We start from the raw sequence: 20,044 nt of genomic DNA on the forward strand, positions 1-20,044 counted from the left end.
GCAAGTCAAACTATTACATGTTCGATCCCTGTGGCACCTCTTGTCACTAATGATAGCACTGATTCCCAGGTCAGAATTACCAACAAACAGAGCAAGGAAGTGGAAGAGCCAAAGCAACAGCACGGTAACAACAGACGTAACAAACGCTCCTGCATTTAATCTGCGCATGAAAGATAAAACAAAAGACTGGAAAGTAAAGCAGTATGACAGGGAACATGGGGAGAGGGTTTAGGGGGGAAACAAAGAAAGTATGGGGGATGTAACAAACTATTCATTTTGTGGTTTCTGAACCATAGTGTTACACCCCATCTAGTGATTCAGCAACATTGGGACAAGAGGCTGATCTGTCAAGTATTTGGAAGATACTATTGATGTTTCTGTCTGCCGCTGGTTTTCACTGACAGGGTCAACAGCAGGACACCACAGGACAGAAAGGCGCTGCAAGGGTAAAAAAAAAAAGACAGAAAGAAAATCAGGTCAAATCAATAACTAGAGAAATTTGTGGCTCAGAAACAGACATAATTCTGCACAGTCACACTTTGTTGTCACTGGACATTTGAACTTTTATCTGTTTAATACATAGTGCCATCATAAGATAAGCCATCCCTGGTTCCTCCAGACCTCTTGGAAACTGAAGCAGAATGACAGTACCTACCTGGCGGAGGCTGCCCTCGGTTACACAGACCTTACAGACGCCACAGATGGGCACCACCACGATGGAGGACAGGGCCATGGCCCAGCCCAGCCCATATGCCCAGGCTGGGTACACATAACCCCACTTGGATGTGAGGGGCTGGTAGTCCAGAAAGGAGCAGATAAAGCAAACCTGGAAGGAAAAGATGCACAGGAACAAACTAGAACCCAAGTGGACTAGCGTGCTTTGCCAGCTTGTGTATGAAAACATGAACAGGTCGACTGGATAGCTGGGAATTCTTCTTTTGTGTGTGAAATTGCAGTTCTGTCTCTTTGTGGCACTTGCACACTGCCTGTATGATAAGCCATGAAACACTGATGATAAAACTGTGACTGAATTAAGTGTTTTATTTCAAAATATGGTATCTGGCATGTGAAAAAAGTGACTTATTTTCTTACAGAACAAATTTTATGGAATATTATTCAAGCTGCTATCCTTGGAAAAGGCCTGATAATTTTCAGGTAGCAAATAAATAAATAAATAAATAAATAAGTAAAAGGCAAAACTCGTCATCTACTGTGAGCTGCATCAGTCTCTGTGGGTTTAAATCTTAAGGCGCCTGTGGCCACACTGCACTGAGTGAAGCAGCTGTTTGGCATCAGCTGTCAAAGGCTTCATACCTGTTTTGACATCACTGATTGGACACCAGTATATCTGAAGTGTTCATTTACTTGGATTGGCTGATTGACTGACTTGTTGATTTATATCATCATCAAAAATGGAAACCAACAGGGAAATAAACCAGTCAGATCCAAATTGCACAGCTACTAGAGCCAATCCACTGTTTACTTTTTATATTTCTGTATTTCTGTAACAGGAAACCAAGAAACATCATAACAACATTAACATCATGAAGAGGTTTGCTTGTTCTGAGATGAGACGTTCAACAAATGAAAATTGTGACATGCTCTTACTAAAACAATGGATGGCACAAAACTATCCATCTGCCTTCTATCACTCCATCCATCCATGCAGCAGTCCATGGATGGATGGATGGATAGATGGATGGATGGATGGATGGATGGATGGATGGATGGATGGTGTAACTCACCAGGCAGATCAGAGGGGAGATGTAACGCCAGCACAGCTTGAAGAGGAGGCACGGCCTCTGGCCGACCATTTCCTCAATAGCATCACACATCCGATCAGCCCCTGAATGAATCAAACACATACCGGTAAATCAATGCATTTTAAAAAATCTGGTTATTAACAATTATCCTGACCTGCCACTACAAACACACTAAGTGGTTGATAAAGCCATTTACCTTCCAGCTTGTCCTCATCTAATTACTTGTATTTTCCCCTTCACAAAAACCTGAAACAACACAGGTTTGTTCCCTGTCACTGGTGGGAGGATGTTCTCCCACCACCGACTGCAGGCTGGTTCATATTAAATCTGCAGTACAACTGCCTTTTGATGATTAACACCAAACTCCCAAACTACTCAAAGGCTACTGGAGAGACTCCTGTGTATACAGGCTGTTTGAGTGTATATTAAAGGCATACAGAATGTTTTCATTTTTTGTAAATCATTGTTCACTACCTTTTTATAGCGAGCCTTTTACTGTACATCACTGTTGTTGTTTTTTTTTTTGTGTGTCATACAATTCTGTTTTTATATACCTTCTGTTTTGCTCTGTTGCATTTTATTGGCATACAGTGCCTTGTAAGTTGTGCTTGGAAAGGTGCTAAATAAAGGTTTACTTATTTCATTAATTTTTGAATGAGCCAGAACAAATTTTTACATAATGTTGTCTGAATATTTAACAATATAACATATACGTGCTTAAGCAGATATCTCTGTCTGAAACACATGCAGGCAGATAGGCTATTGTAAGAAAACCTCCACACAAACACACACACACACACACACACACACACACACAAAGCAGGTAGTAACACCACAGACCAAAGGCCCAGCTGACAGCGACACACTCGGCCAGACACAAAAACAGTAAACATGCTCCATTAGCTCCATAGTAGTCTATCAGCTGGAACTGGTAGATTCCTCCCTGGAAAACACATGAGAGCACAAAATACGCAACAAGCTTATATGAAATGTATCACTTCAAATTCCACAGCAGTGATTACAGTCAAAAAAAGGGCACTTACCGTATTTCACCAATTAATCGCCGGGCCCCAAATAGCCGCCTGGTAGCGCACCAATTTGACGGTTTGCACTATGTTTGTATGTACAGATATGTTTACCTTATGCCTTACAATACCTTTGTACTTAAAAATATGTTGGACAGTAACTGTCATCACAATAATGGCCTGGTGCAGGTCTGTGTAAAAATAAATAAAGGCCTGCAGCGAATAGCCGCCTGGTTCTTTTAAACGAGTATTAAACGCCCGGACTATTAATTGTAGAAATACGGTGTATCAGGAAAACTGGCTGCAGCCTCCAGAATATGTTTTATTTTGGAAGCAAAGCTTTGACAATCTGCCCTCACTGCTAGGGTTTGGGATTTGTTTCCCACTGGGGTCATCCTGACTAAAAGTGTAAAAACGACAATATATGAGGCCCTGGGGTGGTGAGTGCTTGGCTAGCTGGGCAGGCAAGGAGCTGTTTGTTTGGGTGGGTGATTCGGTTGTTTATGGAGTGACTGGCTGGTTAGTTGGGTTGGTTGGTTGATTTGTTACCTCAGTGGTGAGAGGGAGCTGTATGAGGAAGACAGAAAAGCAAAAGAAGAGGAGGAAGAGTTCCCTACGCCATGGTCTGCGCATTTGGTGTGGGAACATATCAATCACTGTTGATGTTATTGTCTCCAGACCTGAAAACAGAGAGAGAGAGAGAGAGAGAGAATTCAAGTCAAGTCACTTTTATATCTTTTATATAGCAAATGTAAAAACAACAGGAGTTGAGTCAAAGTGCTTTACAATCGTGGACAGAAGACAGAACAAAGACAGAATTTCATTTCAAAAGAAAAGAGCAAATCCCTTTTTTGCCTAGTTTTCCCACTTTTTCCTCCACATTCAACAGCACCTTACACACAATTTTTTTTTTTTTTTTTATAATTTTCACTTATAAAAACATGGCTACAAACGAATTTGGACGTTTACAGCCAGAGCATTTTTGCCGTAAGTTAACCTTGTATTAATCATCAAGAAATATAGCCAGTTATCGAGGCATGAAATGACATGATCATGAACACAAAAGTGAAATGTCACCTGATGTAATACTTCATAATCTGGTAAACCAAGAATAAACCGCCTTGTTAAGGTGTAGTAAAACCTAAAGAGGAATCTAAACATAAGTATGAATATACATAAAGAATTAAATTCATGTTTTGTGTTGGGCACAGACTCTGTGCTCACCAGAGCACAGACTCTGTGCTCACCAGTGTGTCCACTGCCAGCAGAATGAGCATGATGAAGAAGCAGACAGCCCAGAGCTGAGACAGCGGCATCATGGCTGCAGCCTGAGGATATGCGATGAACGCCAACCCCGGGCCTGCAGGGACAGAAGAGACAGGATGCACAGCAGTGATGTGTATCTAGGAATAAATATTACACTAATCACTGAGTCTTAACAAGCATATCACTGATCTCATGATCACATTTTGTTCCTCCGTGTTGGAGAGGAATACAATCAAGGACCATACCAGTGATTCTTAATTTAACTACAATTAACCCACATTTTACATGCAGGTGGGAAATGTAGGATTATCGTACCAGAGACTCAAAATTATCATCCCGCTGCCATTCGTGCGCGGGGTGTGTGGTCTGGAATGTCTCACAGACTGAAAGAAAGCAAATGGCACAAGCTGCAGCACCCCCAGCACCCCCACTTCCCATGTCTATAGTGGGTAGGGAGGCTGATGGGGTGCAGGGGGAGAGAGGGATAGGGGGCGGATGGGAGGGGGTGTGGCCACAACCCTCGCACCCCTAGTTCCGACGTCTAACCAAAATAACAAGCCCAATGATACACTATTGTCAAATATAGTCACTCTGGTGTTTAATAGCGTCCTGCAGGCGCTCATGACTTTGTGGCATCAGTACGGAATGGATTAACGGCACGATATCAGCAGCCCCAATTCACAGTTGCGTTAGACTAATGTGTCCCACAAATGACAGGTGGCAGTTGCTCACAGTCAGTTCAGGACCTGATCTGACTGTGAGCGACTCGTGGGGGCGGGCACAGCTGACCATTCAGCCAATCATGCTTGTTGTTCTGAGACAAACGCATAGACGTCACTCGTATCTCACGCTCAGCAAAGCACGGAATGGCCATTCCTTGTGTTTCTTGGCCCAAACAAAGTGGAAATCTGTGCTTTGGTATGATGAGTCCAAATTTGAGATCTTTGGTTCCACTCATTGTGTCTTTGTGCGACACAGAAAAGGTGAACGGATGGTCTCTACATGCCTGGTTCCCACTGTGAAGCATGGAGGAGGAGGTGTGATGGTGTGGGGGTGTTTTGCTGGTGACACTGTTGGGGATTTATTCAAAATTGAAGGCACACTGAACCAGCATGGCTACCACAGCATCCTGCAGCGACATGCCATCCCATCCGGTTTGTGCTTAGTTGGACCATCATTTATTTTTCAACAGGACAATGAGCCCAAACACACCTCCAGGCTGTGTAAGGGCTATTTGACCAAGAAGGAGAGTGATGGAGTGCTGCGCCAGTTGACCTGGCCTCCACAGTTACCTGACCTAGACCCAATCGCGAAGGTTTGGGATGAGCTGGACCGCAGAGTGAAGGCAAAAGGGCCAACAAGTGCTAAACACCTCTGGGAACTCCTTCAAGACTGTTGGAAAACCATTTCAGGTGACTACCTCTTGAAGCTCATCGAGAGAATGCCAAGAGTGTGCAAAGCAGTAATCAGAGCAAAGGGTGGCTATTTTGAAGAAACTAAAATATAAAACATGTTTTGAGTTATTTCACACTTGTTTTTTTACTGCATGATTCCATATGTGTTCATTCATAGTTTGTAGAATCTACAATGTAATGTGTCCAAACTTTTGACTGGTAGTGTATATATTGTGTAGATATTAAACTAAAATGCTAAATTACTGGTATGATTTAATCCTTTAATCACTGAACACTCCACAGTCAAAAGCGCATACAAATTAAGGTTCTTCCTGCATAAATGAGAATGCATATACATAAGCAATGCATTTTAAAGATCCCATGTCTGACCTTAGTCTTGAGTCTCTCTCGTAGGCTTTAGAGTGGCCTACTCCTTGTTTGTCACCATATTTTGTCCTGTTGAAAGGGGTGTATCTTTTGACATTATGGAAATCGTCTGCAGCTGTAACCTTAGTGGAGGACTGCAATCTACTGAATGTCTTTGTGTTTTTAAAGGAGTATTTCGACACAGAAGGATTTGGAAAATGGCGCATGTTTAACATACAATAAATAAATAAATAAAACAAAATGTAAAAGCTCTGTTGTCATGCATGCATTTCTAACCAACAAACCACCTCTGCCTATCGTAAACTGAGCATATTTTAATAAATTAACTGTTTGTCTTACCTTTTTGTCTTACCTTACTGTCAACTAACTCATGTGAACGACTGCAAGTCCTGTGGACTGGATTCTTTCCCACATCTGCCATCCTTATGAAGTGAATGTGGCATAATGTCACATTTAGTGTTAAAATTTACTTTTTAAGCAAAACTTTGAGGATGGAGACCATAGCCAACATGGAGAAGGTTTTCATAATTCTAAATCACGCTTAACTTCAGTGAGTAATTTAAATATATTAAAGCCAATCACTAATGTACAGTCAGTGAGAATATGCTCAAAGGCATTTCACATTGTCCCCGGCAGGGTGTTAGTGAGGCTAACCCAACAACAGGCTAGGCACTGCAATGGAACAGAGCTGGCATCTCCTGACTTTGAGAGGCTGTCCCTCACTTTTTCATCTCTTTTCCACAAAAATCCCTGCACAGTTTTACACTTTAGAGAACTTATTGTAATGTAGAATTGTAATGCTTTCCTCTCCATGTAGGCCTACCTTCTTCTGTTAGAGTCATGAACCACTGACCTCTGAGAGTTTTGTCCAATAATGCTCTAAGTGTTACCTGACTCGGTCACCATGTCGATGGGAACTCCTTGCTGATGGGCTATGAAGCCCAGAGCAGAGAAGACAGCAAATCCGGCCACGAAGCTGGTGCCGCTGTTCAGCGCACACAGCCACAGACTGTCCCTGTATGCACAAACACACAGCTCACCAAACAGCTGAATGAAATAACTGAATGAAAGTATCTGCTGCTTCAGGCAAGGCTGAAAAGACCACCATTGTTAATGCATGTTTTAGGTCGCTTTCACACCCAATAAAGTATATAGTGTTACTTTCTTTATTTGTTGATTTGGCTTTCACATATCTCAAATAAAAGCCAAATAAAACATTTATTCAAAACAATGCTTTAAATTTTTTTCTTCACAATGTACAGAGAAGAAAGACAAATTCATGTATTCCTTGAGTTATTGGTCCTACTGCTTACTTGTAAATGTTGTTTGATGTTTTGTTGTAGCTTCCCATTACAGTCAGGGCTCCTGCTGCAAGACCGTAGGAGAAGAGGACTTGAGAACATGCTGCCATCCACACCTGCAGAATGACAGACAAAAACACACATGAAATCAAATGGGTACAAAAACAATCTTTATTGTATATCTCACAGAGGGATTATATTCAGCATGATACCCTGAGACAAGACTTGTTCCATAGGTTGATTACTGTACAGTAGGCCTATCTGTGGATAGCTAAATCTAATTAATTAAATTAGTTATATCTCTTGAATAAAATTATTTTGGCTCAACAGTGACTTCACAATCCACTGTACTCACCAATCATCAACAGATAAATTGTAAGTTGTTAGATGAGTTTTCCCGCACAAATAGTTTGACTCTCACAATCATCTGATTCAGCTGTCACATACATTTCATTTTTAGTGCAGCAAATCCAAAATAAAGAATAGTGGAAATGGAGCTGTATTGTTCTGCTGAGAAATGTTTGTCTGAAATCTTTCCAAGCAGGAGCCCTACAGTTTGAAAAGAAAGCTTTTGCATTATTTTCTTTATGAGACTCACTGATGAAAATGTAATGCCCTAGTAATTAGCTCCCTGCTAATCTTCTGCTTCATCACAACATTCTCATAACTTGTCTGTAATTCTTGTAACTTGTTCTTATTTTAGATCCTAGATTATAGAGTACCACAGTATTCCATGGTTTGCAGCTGAACACTGTTTGGACAATGATATTCAGAGGCATGACGAACCATCTACAACAGTTCCAGCTAGTGTAACACTGTGGTGCTTCCTTTCCCTTTTGGTGGTGCGTGGCCTAAGGCTAAAGCCACCCCTGATTTAGCCTGATTGACCGCCACCTATACTGGCTTTTGGTCATCTTTCTCCTTATGCAGGCTTTGCCTATCCTGATCTACCAAAACATCGCTTCATAATATACTGTACACCCCAAACATAAATGAATACAAAAAATAGTGAGTGTAGTTGCCTTGCATATTTTTCATCATGAAAATTCTTCATATTTCATCCTTGGGGATCTGGTCTCATTATTTTTATGTTAATGCTTTCATAGAGTTTATATTGTGTGTCTCAAACTAAGCAGTGACCCCAGTGAAGCTGAGTGATTTCAGTGGCTTTCTCACCTGAAGGTCGAGCAGGCGTGAAGGATCTGGGTACAGGTAGAAGACAAGGCCCTGCCAGGCTCCTGGCAGCGTCAAACCCCTGACCAGCAGGATGGCCAGCATCACGTAGGGGAACAGAGCCGTGAAATACACCACCTACACACAAAGGAGTGTGGAAATGTCACACAAGAGGTGAGTGGGACAGTTTCACCAGCAGCTCACTGGGGGTTTTACCAGTCAGTGTTTCCTCATGATACTTGTGCTTTGTGCACATGGTGAGAGATTACCTCACCTCGCAAAACCACCTTAGTGACTGGTAAAGGTGATAGTGATAGTTAATGTTTTATTTCGGTCATTTTCAAGTTGCAAAAATCAAATACACATATGAATAGACAATATCTTATGCACATATTTTTAAACAGTAAATAATATTTCATTTCCTTTCAGTGGAAAACCAAAACAAATACATATATATACATATATACAAAAAGACACAATAGACACTGACCGAAAAGGTATAGGCTGAAGCCTTGGCTTATTTTGCCTGTCTTTCTTACATTACTAAGCTTTTGTCAGTTCATTTAAATAGTAAAATAAAGTAGGGGAGACTGGGGACAGTTGCAACAAGGGACGGTTGCAACAAGCCTTATTTCTCCAATCAGAAACATGCTAGAGTGATGACACTCACACTGCACATGCTCAGTTAGACCCTCTACCCACAAACAAGAGAGTGGCCATATTGATCATCTGGTCCAGCTTTTATCAAGGCAAAACTGTTTTGGAGGTATGAAAGTAGATTTTTTTCATGAGCTGTATTTTTGTCATACTGTCCTGGTCTTTTGTATGAATTAATCCAAACCTACCTAGCTTGAATCACTGTTTTGTTGACTATTCAGTGACACCGTTTACATGTGTCAGTGTCACTGTGGCTAGTTAGCACATGGTGTTTTGTCATGACTGATACCACAGGGACGGTTGCAACAGTTGCAACTGTCCCTATGCTAATATCAAAACAGACCACACAACAGTATTTTTGAAGATTTTTAGCTCAAAATAGGCACAATTAATATATTTCATTGCTCATGATGAACAGAACAGGCAATCATAATGAGAAACTAATGCTAATGATAAACAAAATAATTCCCCAAATAACTTGTTGAGCAAAAATGAGCAATTAGTTATTGTTGTATATTGTTGTATGTGCTGTGCTATGGGACAAACTAAATAAATTTTCCTGTGAAAACAGTCATATTGAGTTTCTATAGCTTCAGTAACATCTACACATTGCTTCAGTAACATCTACACATTAACTCAGGGTAGGCCTATGTTTTACACAAAACAAAACTTAGTAAATACTTTAATACTGTATACTGTGCTTATTCAGACAAAAATCAGAAGATAATTGGTGAAATTTAATGATTTTTTAATATGTTGCAACCGTCCCTGATCCGTGTTGCAACTGTCCCCAGGTTTGAGGTCAGTTGCAACGTTTGAATTCCTTTATTCAAATAAATATTGTGATTGATATGTTATATGTAGCCATCTTTAAATGGTATGGGTATATAGCAGACAGATGTAGGTTTAATATGTAAAAATTTGGTGTGCCTAGTCCAAATAGTCTCTGAGTAACTGAGGGTAATGTAAAAAGTGTTGCAACTGTCCCCAGTCTCCCCTACGATTTCTTTAAGGCCTCTTAAAGAAAGAAAGCTTTAAAAGTAAAAGAAAACCAAAGACACTGCCACCAAAGTAACCTTATTAGAGAAAGATACGCCCTCATTTTCACATTTCAGACAAATACCCAGATTTTCTTGTGTCTGTTTCCCTCCTTTTATGCAAGCTTCATTAAAGAGAACACTTGGTCTTTGATTTTGTGGCAAGACCATTTTTGTTTCATTTTTACACAGCAAACCTCATCTGGATGAGAAATGAACTCCTGCACACTCCTGTGCACTGACCTTTCCAGTGGTGCGGATCCCTTTCCAGATGCAGAAGTAGAGGCCTATCCAGGAAGCCAGCAGGCACAACACCAGCTCCCACCTCACCTTGCCCACCTCTTCTAGACCTGCAGACATGCCCAGCACTCGTCTCCTTCAAGCAAAAGGAAACACACACTCACTCATCATCAATTTGCAAAACCATAACAACAAAAAGGGGATGATAAACACTGCACTGTGGTAATAATAATTAATCCCCCGCCCCCCGTACTTATCATCCATTTTGTCTATAGATTGTGAAATCATTTATGATACAATAAATTATTCAATTTGTGTCACTCTTACGAGCATGTATTACTGATTTCCGTTGCGAGGACTACGCATTACAATGTTGAGTTATATTCTAATGGATTATATAAGGGATATTATATTATATGCTATAAGGGATAATCTACAGCAGGCAGTCTTATATTTAAAAGTGACCATCACAGACATGAACCCCCCTTCACTGTGCTTTAGAGGGTCCCTCCACAATGGTCATAATTTTTCAGTAGACCACCCCGAAGTGGGTTTTCCCACTTCCAACATTCCCACTTGGCTTTACCAAAAAAGTCAACAAATTCACAGAAAATGTAGCTTGCTAACATTAGCCTACAGCAAACAGCAGCAAGCCTTTCTTTGATGAACACAACGGTGACGTTACTCCAGGTTGACCATGTTGTGACACCAGTCTACTAATAATTGACTGCAGAATGCTTGAACTGGCATTGAAATGGCAGTCAGTGTCATGGGTTGTGTTACTTGTTCCAGGAGGCTTTAGCAGCCCTGTCAGCACCTCATGACTGCCAGGGCTCATGTGAAACCTCTGGTGAAGCTTTACATCTTCACATGTACTTACTCCCAGAACTCAGACACTGAAGACTTGGTCACGGTTTCATGTGTCCAGTTTCCTGTCCAGTTAGCGTTGTGTTCCGATGTCCAGTTTGGAGAGGTGAGCTCCACACATCTGTCTGTTAATATGAACCCAAAGTTGTGCTGTTGTTAGATTAACATGATGTTTTTGCTTTCCTTTACTCTTGTCTTATAAAGTTGACCAGTTGTGGCAGATGTGTGCAGTCTGTTTACTACAGCAACCCTTAAAGGCAAAACCTCACAATATTTGAGAAAACAAATTAAAGAGTAATTAAACACCCAAGCTACTTTTTTTTCAGCTGAAAATCAACATATATGGGTTTCAGGAGTGTTGCTGATGGATTCAGGTCAAAACATTTTAGTGCAAAGTATTTGAATTCTACACTTTGTGTTATAAATATGCATAGTAGCTGTCCTCCTGTGTTTGAAACTTTGCAATTGAATTTTGCTATTGGCTGATTTGGTGGCAGGAGACGTATATGGCTGCAGCTTTTGTCACCAACTAACCCATCCATCCCCCAACCCCCGCCCCCTCTGACATCTCCCAACCACTCCTGACTCTGCAGCCAGTTAACAGGAGTTTTAGGCCACACCCACACTGATAGGTTTTGGCTGTAAAACATATTTTAGGATTTTTGCCTGCAGTGATTTAGCACTATATCAAGAAAGATTTAGCACTACATCAAGAAAAAATATCATAATACTCTCCCTCCATACTAACAAGCCAAAAGCATATATCACATGACAGACTTTGTGGATGACGAACCGGACACCAGTGCTAAGCTAAAGGCTAGGCTAAAGGAGAAACACAAGAGATACAGTGATGATGTGGAATGTGAACTCACTGGCCAACAAGACTGAGGCGTGAGTGGCTCTGGTTAGAGGACTGACCGGGACTGCAGTCTGAATCTTGTTGGCCAGGGGCACACTTTTCATTGGATACATATCTTTGCATGACACTGGCAATGTTAGCTCCCGATTCTTTTGTTGAAAGCCCAGGAACAGACCGGAGTCAGTCTTCAATTTTCTGATGCAATATTTATTATGGTCACATATAAAGCACCGCTGCGCTGGTCTCAGTGTGACAGAGCTCCCGCAGGATCTCAGTCAGAAAGAGCCCCGATATCAGGAAATGATACACATTTATGTTCTTGGGCTGGGCCTGCCCCGTACAGAGGTTGGACTTAAACGCAACCGAGAATAATTGGCCAGTTACCCGGACATGGACAGGCCAACCACTGTCCATGCCTTGTTTCTAGAATGTGTGATGCTATGTGTGTGAATGTTGACTGGGCATGTATCTAATGCAACAGACCTAACTAACAAGATAGAGAAAGTACATCTGGCTCCTGCTTTATCTGTCCTCTGCTTAGCGGTTCAAGCTGTCCTGAACTATGCAATACATTGGATAATGCAAGAGACAATCGAACTATAAGGCCAATTGTAACAGCAACACTAGTCCCAATGCTAACATGTACATGTCCGGATTCACCACTGTCAGAGCTGATGCTTAACTATGCAGCAAAAACAAAGGTGGGAGATTTGCATCGTGTCTAAACATCAGATTATATAATCCAGGGCATGTGACAAGGAGATGAAAGCATTTTCTATTGCAAAAGGAAGCCTTAGCAATGGGAGAGCAGTACACACATAAGTAGGACGAAATAACAAAAGGTATGTAGGCCTAGCTATGATGTTTTGGCTTGCCATGCTTTGTCTGCGTAATTGTATTAAAACGCCTCCGTAAAGCCGTAAAAGCCCATCCAGACTACTATGGAACCCCAGCGTTTTTTAACTAATAGCTGCTGGCTGTGTATCCCCAAATCTCCGTCTAGGGGATTTAGGGGCTTGAATACACTGAAGCAGTATAGAAAAATAATACATCTTACAACCACAGACTGTATGTTTACAATGAAAATGTACAGTGTAGATGAGTGGGGGTGGTGACTGCTGCAGAAGGGGGCATGGAGGAGTAACTGGGCATGTCTTAGACCCCCTCCCAGTTCATACTTATTTCATGTTCTAGAGGCATTTCCAAGGAAGAAGCACTTCAACCAAAACTTGGGGGTTTAGTTACTCTTTAACAAAACCAAAAACACAACAACATTATGAAAACAGAGACCTACAGAATGTAATTCTTTTTGTTCCTAGTCATGGTAGTTTGCTGGCATCGGACTTTTATCCATTACAGTGTTTCATGGTTGCACTGAATGGGGAAGTCCCATTCATATCGTGAGATAATCCTATCGGCTTATACATATTCCATATTTACCTGTATTCCAGGTGTTATTACAGGTGGCCCAAGGTAGTGATGCATTAAAGGCGGAGCCAAGGTAGAACAGAGACCAGGCTATAATAATAGTGTAGAGTCGAGCAAACAGCTGGATCACAATGAAAGCATAGCCAATACCTGGAGGAGAGAGAGCATAGAAATAACTGAACTTCCAAAATGATTTCAAAATATGCCTTCTGTGATTACTGGTATGAGGAGGACATCCCACCATTGGATACTGTTGAACTGTTCATATCAATGTACATTAGTCAAATTTCTAATGATGTAATCAAACTTGGACAAGGTCAGGGCTGGAATCACCTGAGGTCTAGTGGGTTTGGAGTAAGAGCATGAAAGGTATCCTGGTCCTGCGCTGTTTGACAACTTTTTAAATAATTTTTAAAATAAATTTTTAGATCATTGTTGGAATGGCAGCCACCACAAAGATCTTAAATTTTGTAATATGTTGTATCCTCTGGGTTTTGGTACAGTAAGAACTATTGCAGCAATGTTTTGAACTAAAGCTGTGTATTAAAAGGTTACTATATATACAGTAACCTTGAATTAAAAGGTTACTATAGATATATAGTAACATTTTAATTCACTGTTTAATTCACTGTTCTGGCATTTATTCCTTATATTCCTTATTAATGCATATCAAATCAGATAATGTGTGATATGCATGTGTAAACAGAATAATTAAAAGAACTTGTAATTGACTTTTTTCTTGTCTTTGTGTGTGTAATCAACTTGTGAATTTTTATAGTGATATCTGAAAGTAAAATTTTGAACCCTTTCACCTGTGTGTTAAAAAGGGTGTTTTTTGGTATTATATGGTCATATATAGGTGATTTTCAAAACTTTGCACCAATGGGATTCCTTGGGACTTTTTTTCCCCTCACTGAGGACATACTGAGGCTACAAAATCAGTTGAGTTTGCTTCTCTTGCAATTTGTCCTAGGTTGACCCCAATTTTGGCCTAACATTACTGGACTATGAGAAAGCCCTTGACCACAAAGAATGGTCCTATTTATTGTTTTGTTTTAAATTGGTTTTATCTTGGAATTGGCTTAAAATGGATCCAGATATTATATGGTGATCTACAAACTGCAGTCTTAAGCATTGGTTGTCAAACACAGTTTTTCCACACACCAGACAGGGCTGTCCTTTGACTCCTTGCTTACTTGTGACTGTCCAAGAGCCTTTAGCCGAGGCCATTAGATCAGCAACATCAGTGCTTATAGTGGAGACTCAGCACAAGATTAGTCTGTATGCAGATGATGTCTTGATATTTCTCTCTCCTGAAACATCAGTCCCAACTCTTATTAATATACTCAATCTGTTGGCCATGTCCTTTGGCAGTCTTAATGCAATGCCCCATATCTCACCAGTCTTTCCTCTCAAATTTCCAGCCTCACATTATGGGAACTATTCCTAAACTATCTGGATTCAAACACCTCAACCACTTTAACGTACACATGAATGGGCCCTAAACACCACTGCCTTGATCAGTGTTTAAACCTTGTGTAGGTAACTTTTCATAATTTTGATAAACCACCATTATGCGCAGAGGGTCTGAATTAAATGCATTAGGACTGCTTTAGGCAGTGTAATCTCATTTGTTCAAATCCAGTTGGGACAAATCAAACTACCAGTCACCCCAAGGAAGTATTACAGTCTCAGTCCAATCATGCCTTGTGCATATGTGTGTGCAGTATTGAAGTACAGACACCTCCATCCCCCCAAAAATACATAATAAACATAAAAAATATTAAAAAAAATACATAATTTAAAAAGTAATTGACAGGAGCATGTGGTCCATTAAGGGTGCAAGGGCACTGCCCCCCCTGCAATTCCAATTGTGAAAAATATATTTCAATAAAACATTGTTTTTATTAGTCTTGTTATTGTTATTCAACATAAATCATAAATTATTACAGAAAGGTGAGATGACTAATGAAAAAACACTGCCTACAATCTTACCATACCAAAGGGTGTACTTTTCTCCACCCTATGGCAGCATCTGTGTAATTTATTCGATTTTTCCTGGTGGCCACTGATTGACTGACACTGCATGCAAAAGATAACCAAATCTGAGGCGGAAAGTTTTACATCCAAGACTTGTTGCCAGATTGGGCGATTTTTCAACCAGTTGATCATTAACACTGGCTGGTTGCAAGGACTACAGGAAATACAATCATACTGGCAACTTTTCCTCTGTTTTTTGTTTCAGGCGTTGATGAATGTCCAGAGCCCTTTGTTATGATTGTGGTGCTGCGGTGACAATTGTGAAGTGAAACCAGTTGCTAAGTCACCATCAAAAGATACTTTGCAAAATTTTTAGAAACCACTACCTATTGGCAGCTGGCATACCTCGAGTTGTAGCCCCACGTAATGAAAAAGTCATGCCAGCTCACCAGTTTCTGCTCCTCATTGCATCGGCATCCAAGCCACCTGTACAAGTGTGCATGCGTGTGGGAGGGATGTGGATGAGGTGCTGAATTTCAGGTGGATTCTATTTGTGCTGTTTCAGTTCAAGTTTTTGACACCTGTCTGCCCACACTAAAAAGCTACCTATACAAGCTTTAACATTCCTTGGTTTTGTTATTTAAGATTCAAAAATCTATCAAATTTATGATTGACAATAAGTTTCTATCTTGATGAGAGTATCCTGACTAAACCACAATTCCAGATGCCATTACCTTCACCCAAAGGACAGATCTTCCTCCAGCAGGTGATGGTGCCCTCCTGGGTGTACTGACCAATCGCAGACTCCAGCAGGAACACCGGTACTCCAACAAGCATGGCGAAGAAACAGTATGGCAGCAAGAAATGCACCTGCATACAGAGAAATACATGTGTGAGACCTGGGAGAAGCTTGATGAGGAAAACTAGGAGGAGAATCTTGCAGATAAAAGAAATTTTACAGCCCGTCTTTTCCACCTTTGGTTTGACACTCACAAATGCACACTTATGTTAAGGAGTGAGTAGCCCAAGACACCATATTATTATGAGTTCATATAGCTCAATTGTTACATTTTTTAGATGTTTTTTGTTAGACAAGCAGCATTTAATAAGACAAGAAAAACTATATCTAATAGCCCAATCACCTCCACATCAAAGCAATGTCAAAACAATACACATTTAGACAGTGAATAAAAAAACATGTAAAATCATTAAAGACAACTATGATAACTAGGAGAGCACAAACATAATTAGAACAAACCAACACAAACAAATAATCAAACAAAAACAATAACAGTAATAAGAACAACATTCTGTTGCTGCATGGGACAAAAGAAAGTGGAGCGGTTTGTTATCATTATTGTAACATTGTTTACATTATTTTGTTGATTTTCCTCATTTCAACTGCTACTTTCAAGAAATTTGGGGGGAAAATTGAATTTAATATTTTGAAAGATCAACCTCATATATTTAATTCTCATTCCACCACAGACATTCTTCAAGTTGATGCTGGCTTGTAATCATTTTCAGTGCCAGTAATCTTCTAGACACATTTCCAAAACAGGTAGTTGTGTGTTTGGCAGAGTTCTGTAAATGTTAATGGTTTCCTTGCTGTGGTTCCACTGGTTAATGGTTCCCAGAGATTTAGTTCTCAGTACTGATAAAGTGATTATAGTTGGAGATTTTGACATCCACACTGACACTGAAAACTCTCTTAACATTTATCTCGTTATTGGACTCAGTTGGCTTCTTGCAGAGAGTGAATGAACGTACTCATAAAGATAACCACACTCTCGACCTTGTTCTTACTTATGGAATTGACATTGAATATTTGACAGTGTTTCCACAGAATCCTCTTTTATCTGAACATTATCTGATAACCTCTGAATTCCTTCTTCAGGATTACCTGCTGTTGGAGAAAAGTGTTTCTACTAGATGCTTATCTGATACTGCTGTAGCTAAATTTAAGGAGGAAATCCCATCAGCACTTAATTTATTACCATGCCTAAATTTAACTAATGACTCTTATGCTACCTTTAGTCCCTCGCAAATTGACGATCTCTTTGATAGTGTTGCAGCCTCACTACAAATGACACTTGACACTGTCGCTCCTCTAAAAAAGAAGACCATAAAACAAAAGAGGTTAGCTTCATGGTATAACTCGCATACTCGTGAACTAAAACGAAGACTTGAAAGGTTATGGCGCTCTACAAAAATGGAAAAATCTCTCTTATCCTGGCAAGATAGTCTTAAAATTTACAGGAAGGCTCTCTGTGTCGCTAAAATGGCCTACTATTCATCTCTGATAGAAGAAAATAAAAATAATCCCAGGTTTCTTTTTAGCACCTTAGCTAGACTTACAAAGAGTCATAACTCTACAGATCCTTGTATTCCTACAACACTCAGTAGTAATGACTTCATGAACTTTTTTAATGATAAGATTCTAGCTATCAGAGACAAAATTGATAACTTCCTTCCCACAACTGGCATTAACCCAACCCCCTTAGAGACCTCTGTCAAAAATAATAATTTAGAGGCTTTTTTCCTGATTAATCTCTCTAAACTAACTTCATCTATCTCCTCCTCTAATTCATCTACTTGTCTCCTAGACCCTATCCCAACCAGGCTGCTTAAATAAGTATTACCTTTAGTTAGCATATCTTTGCTAGATTTGATCAATATGTCTCTATTGACAGGTTACGTGCCACAGTCTTAAAGTAGCTGTAATTAAACCGCTTCTCAAAAAACCTACTCTTGACTCAGATGTCTTAGCCAACTATAGGCCAATATCTGATCTCCCTTTTCTCTCAAAGATATTAGAGAAAGTAGTCACTAACTAGCTTTGTAACTACTACAATAAACTATTTGAAAACTTTCAGTCAGGATTTAAAGTGCACCATTGCACAGAGACAGCTCTGGTTAGAATTACTAATAATCCATTATTTGATGCAGTTAGCCTCCTAACTGCATCAAATAATGGATTATTAGTAAATAGATAATAGATAATAGATAATAGTAGATAATGGATTTCTTTCTGTACTTGTGTTACTGGATCTTAGTGCAGCTTTTGATACTATTGACCATGACATCCTATTACAGAGATTAGAGCAATTAATTGGCATTAAAGGAACTGCATTAAACTGTCCTATTTATTAGATCAATATCAGTTTGTTCACGTTAGTAATGAATCCTCCTCCTGTGGAAAGGTAAAATATGGTGTCCCACAGGGTTCTGTGCTTGATCCTGTTTTATTCATCTTCTATATGCTTCCTTTAAGTGATATTATCTGGAAACACTCACACATGAATTTCCACTGTTATGTGGACGATACTCAGTTGTACTTATCCGTAAAGCCTAATGAAACTCATCAGCTAAGTAAACTCCAAGCCTGCCTTAAGGATATAAAGGCCTGGATGGCCACAAATTTTCTACTATTAAACTCAGAAAAAACTGAAGTTATCGTGTTCGGCCCTAAATACTTTAGTGGATCAGTTTCTAATGATATAGCTACTCTGGACGACATTACCTTGGCCTCCAGTTCCATGGTAAGGAACCTCGGAGTTATTTTTGATGAGGATTTGTCCTTTAACTCCCATATTAAACAGATCTCTAAAACTGCCTTTTTTCACTTCTCTCAAAAGTCCTGCATATCTTGTCTCAGAGTGACGCAGAAAAATTAATCCACGCCTTTGTTACCTCTAGGTTAGACTACTGTAACTCCTTATTATCAGGCTGTACCAGCAAGTCGTTAAAGACTCTCCAGCTGGTCCAAAATGCTGCTGCACGTGTGCTGACTAAAACTAGGAGAAGAGATCATATTACTCCAATATTGGCCTCTTTACATTGGCTTCCTCTAGAATCTAGAATAGAATTTCAAACTCTTCTCCTCACCTACAAAGCTCTTAATGGGCAGGCACCATCTTATCTGAAAGAGCTCATAGTTCCTTATTACCCTGCCAGAGCACTGTGCTCCCAAAATGCAGGTTTACTGGTGGTAAACCTCTGTCTCTTTGTCTCTCTCTCTCCCCTTTCCACCCAACCGGTTCAGGTAGATGACTGCCCACCCTGAGTCTGGTTCGACCTGAGGGTTCTTCCCATTAAAGGGGAGTTTTACTTTGCCACTGTTGCCAAGAGCATGCTCAGGAGGGAATCTGTTGGGTTTCTTTGTTTTTTTCTTCTGTAATTTGTAGAGCGTGTACAATTGATCTCTTGATGATCAACTTTTCATGCAGCAGCACCCACAGCTTTAACTTATGAGTTTTGTTCAGTGGTGGTCGTGTTCCAGCCTTCCTTACCTGGGCCATGTCTCTGCATCTCTGGAATATGGCGGCACTGGAGGTTAATGGGTTCCTGGCAGCTTCGCATTTAATTCTTCTCAAGTCTTTAGCAGTTAATTTGAGACTTTTTTTCTCCACATGTTTCTTGCAACCCTGTTGGCTATTTGCAACAAAATGTTTGATTGTTCTGTGATCACGTCTCAGTAGCTTAGCTACTTCAAGAGTGCTGCATCTCTCTGAAAGGCATTTCACAATTTTTGACTTTTCAGAGTCTGTTAAATCTCTTTTCTGGCCCATTTTGTCTGAGGTAAAGAAGCTGCCTAATAATTATGCACACCTTGATATAGGGTGTTGATCACTTTAGGCCACACCCTCCCTCATTACACAATTACA

General features: G+C 40.2%; 1 protein-coding gene across 1 annotated transcript; it reads right to left on the minus strand.

Moving 5' to 3' along the window:
* Nucleotides 1-222: 222 nt before the first annotated feature.
* Nucleotides 223-19,795, minus strand: LOC115363879 (sodium- and chloride-dependent GABA transporter 3-like). The gene is made up of 14 exons (XM_030058212.1): nt 19,670-19,795; nt 16,112-16,247; nt 13,410-13,547; nt 11,124-11,235; nt 10,247-10,379; nt 8,313-8,447; nt 7,149-7,252; nt 6,726-6,850; nt 4,043-4,148; nt 3,338-3,482; nt 2,604-2,706; nt 1,746-1,846; nt 656-826; nt 223-438 (listed from the first exon to the last, which is right to left on the minus strand). Exons 1-14 carry the CDS (start codon nt 19,676-19,678, stop codon nt 310-312), a joined length of 1,647 nt encoding a protein of 548 aa, XP_029914072.1. The 5' UTR covers nt 19,679-19,795; the 3' UTR covers nt 223-309.
* Nucleotides 19,796-20,044: the final 249 nt, after the last annotated feature.

The sequence above is a fragment of the Myripristis murdjan genome, chromosome 8, assembly GCF_902150065.1.
Source record: "Myripristis murdjan chromosome 8, fMyrMur1.1, whole genome shotgun sequence".
Classification (NCBI taxonomy): domain Eukaryota; kingdom Metazoa; phylum Chordata; class Actinopteri; order Holocentriformes; family Holocentridae; genus Myripristis; species Myripristis murdjan.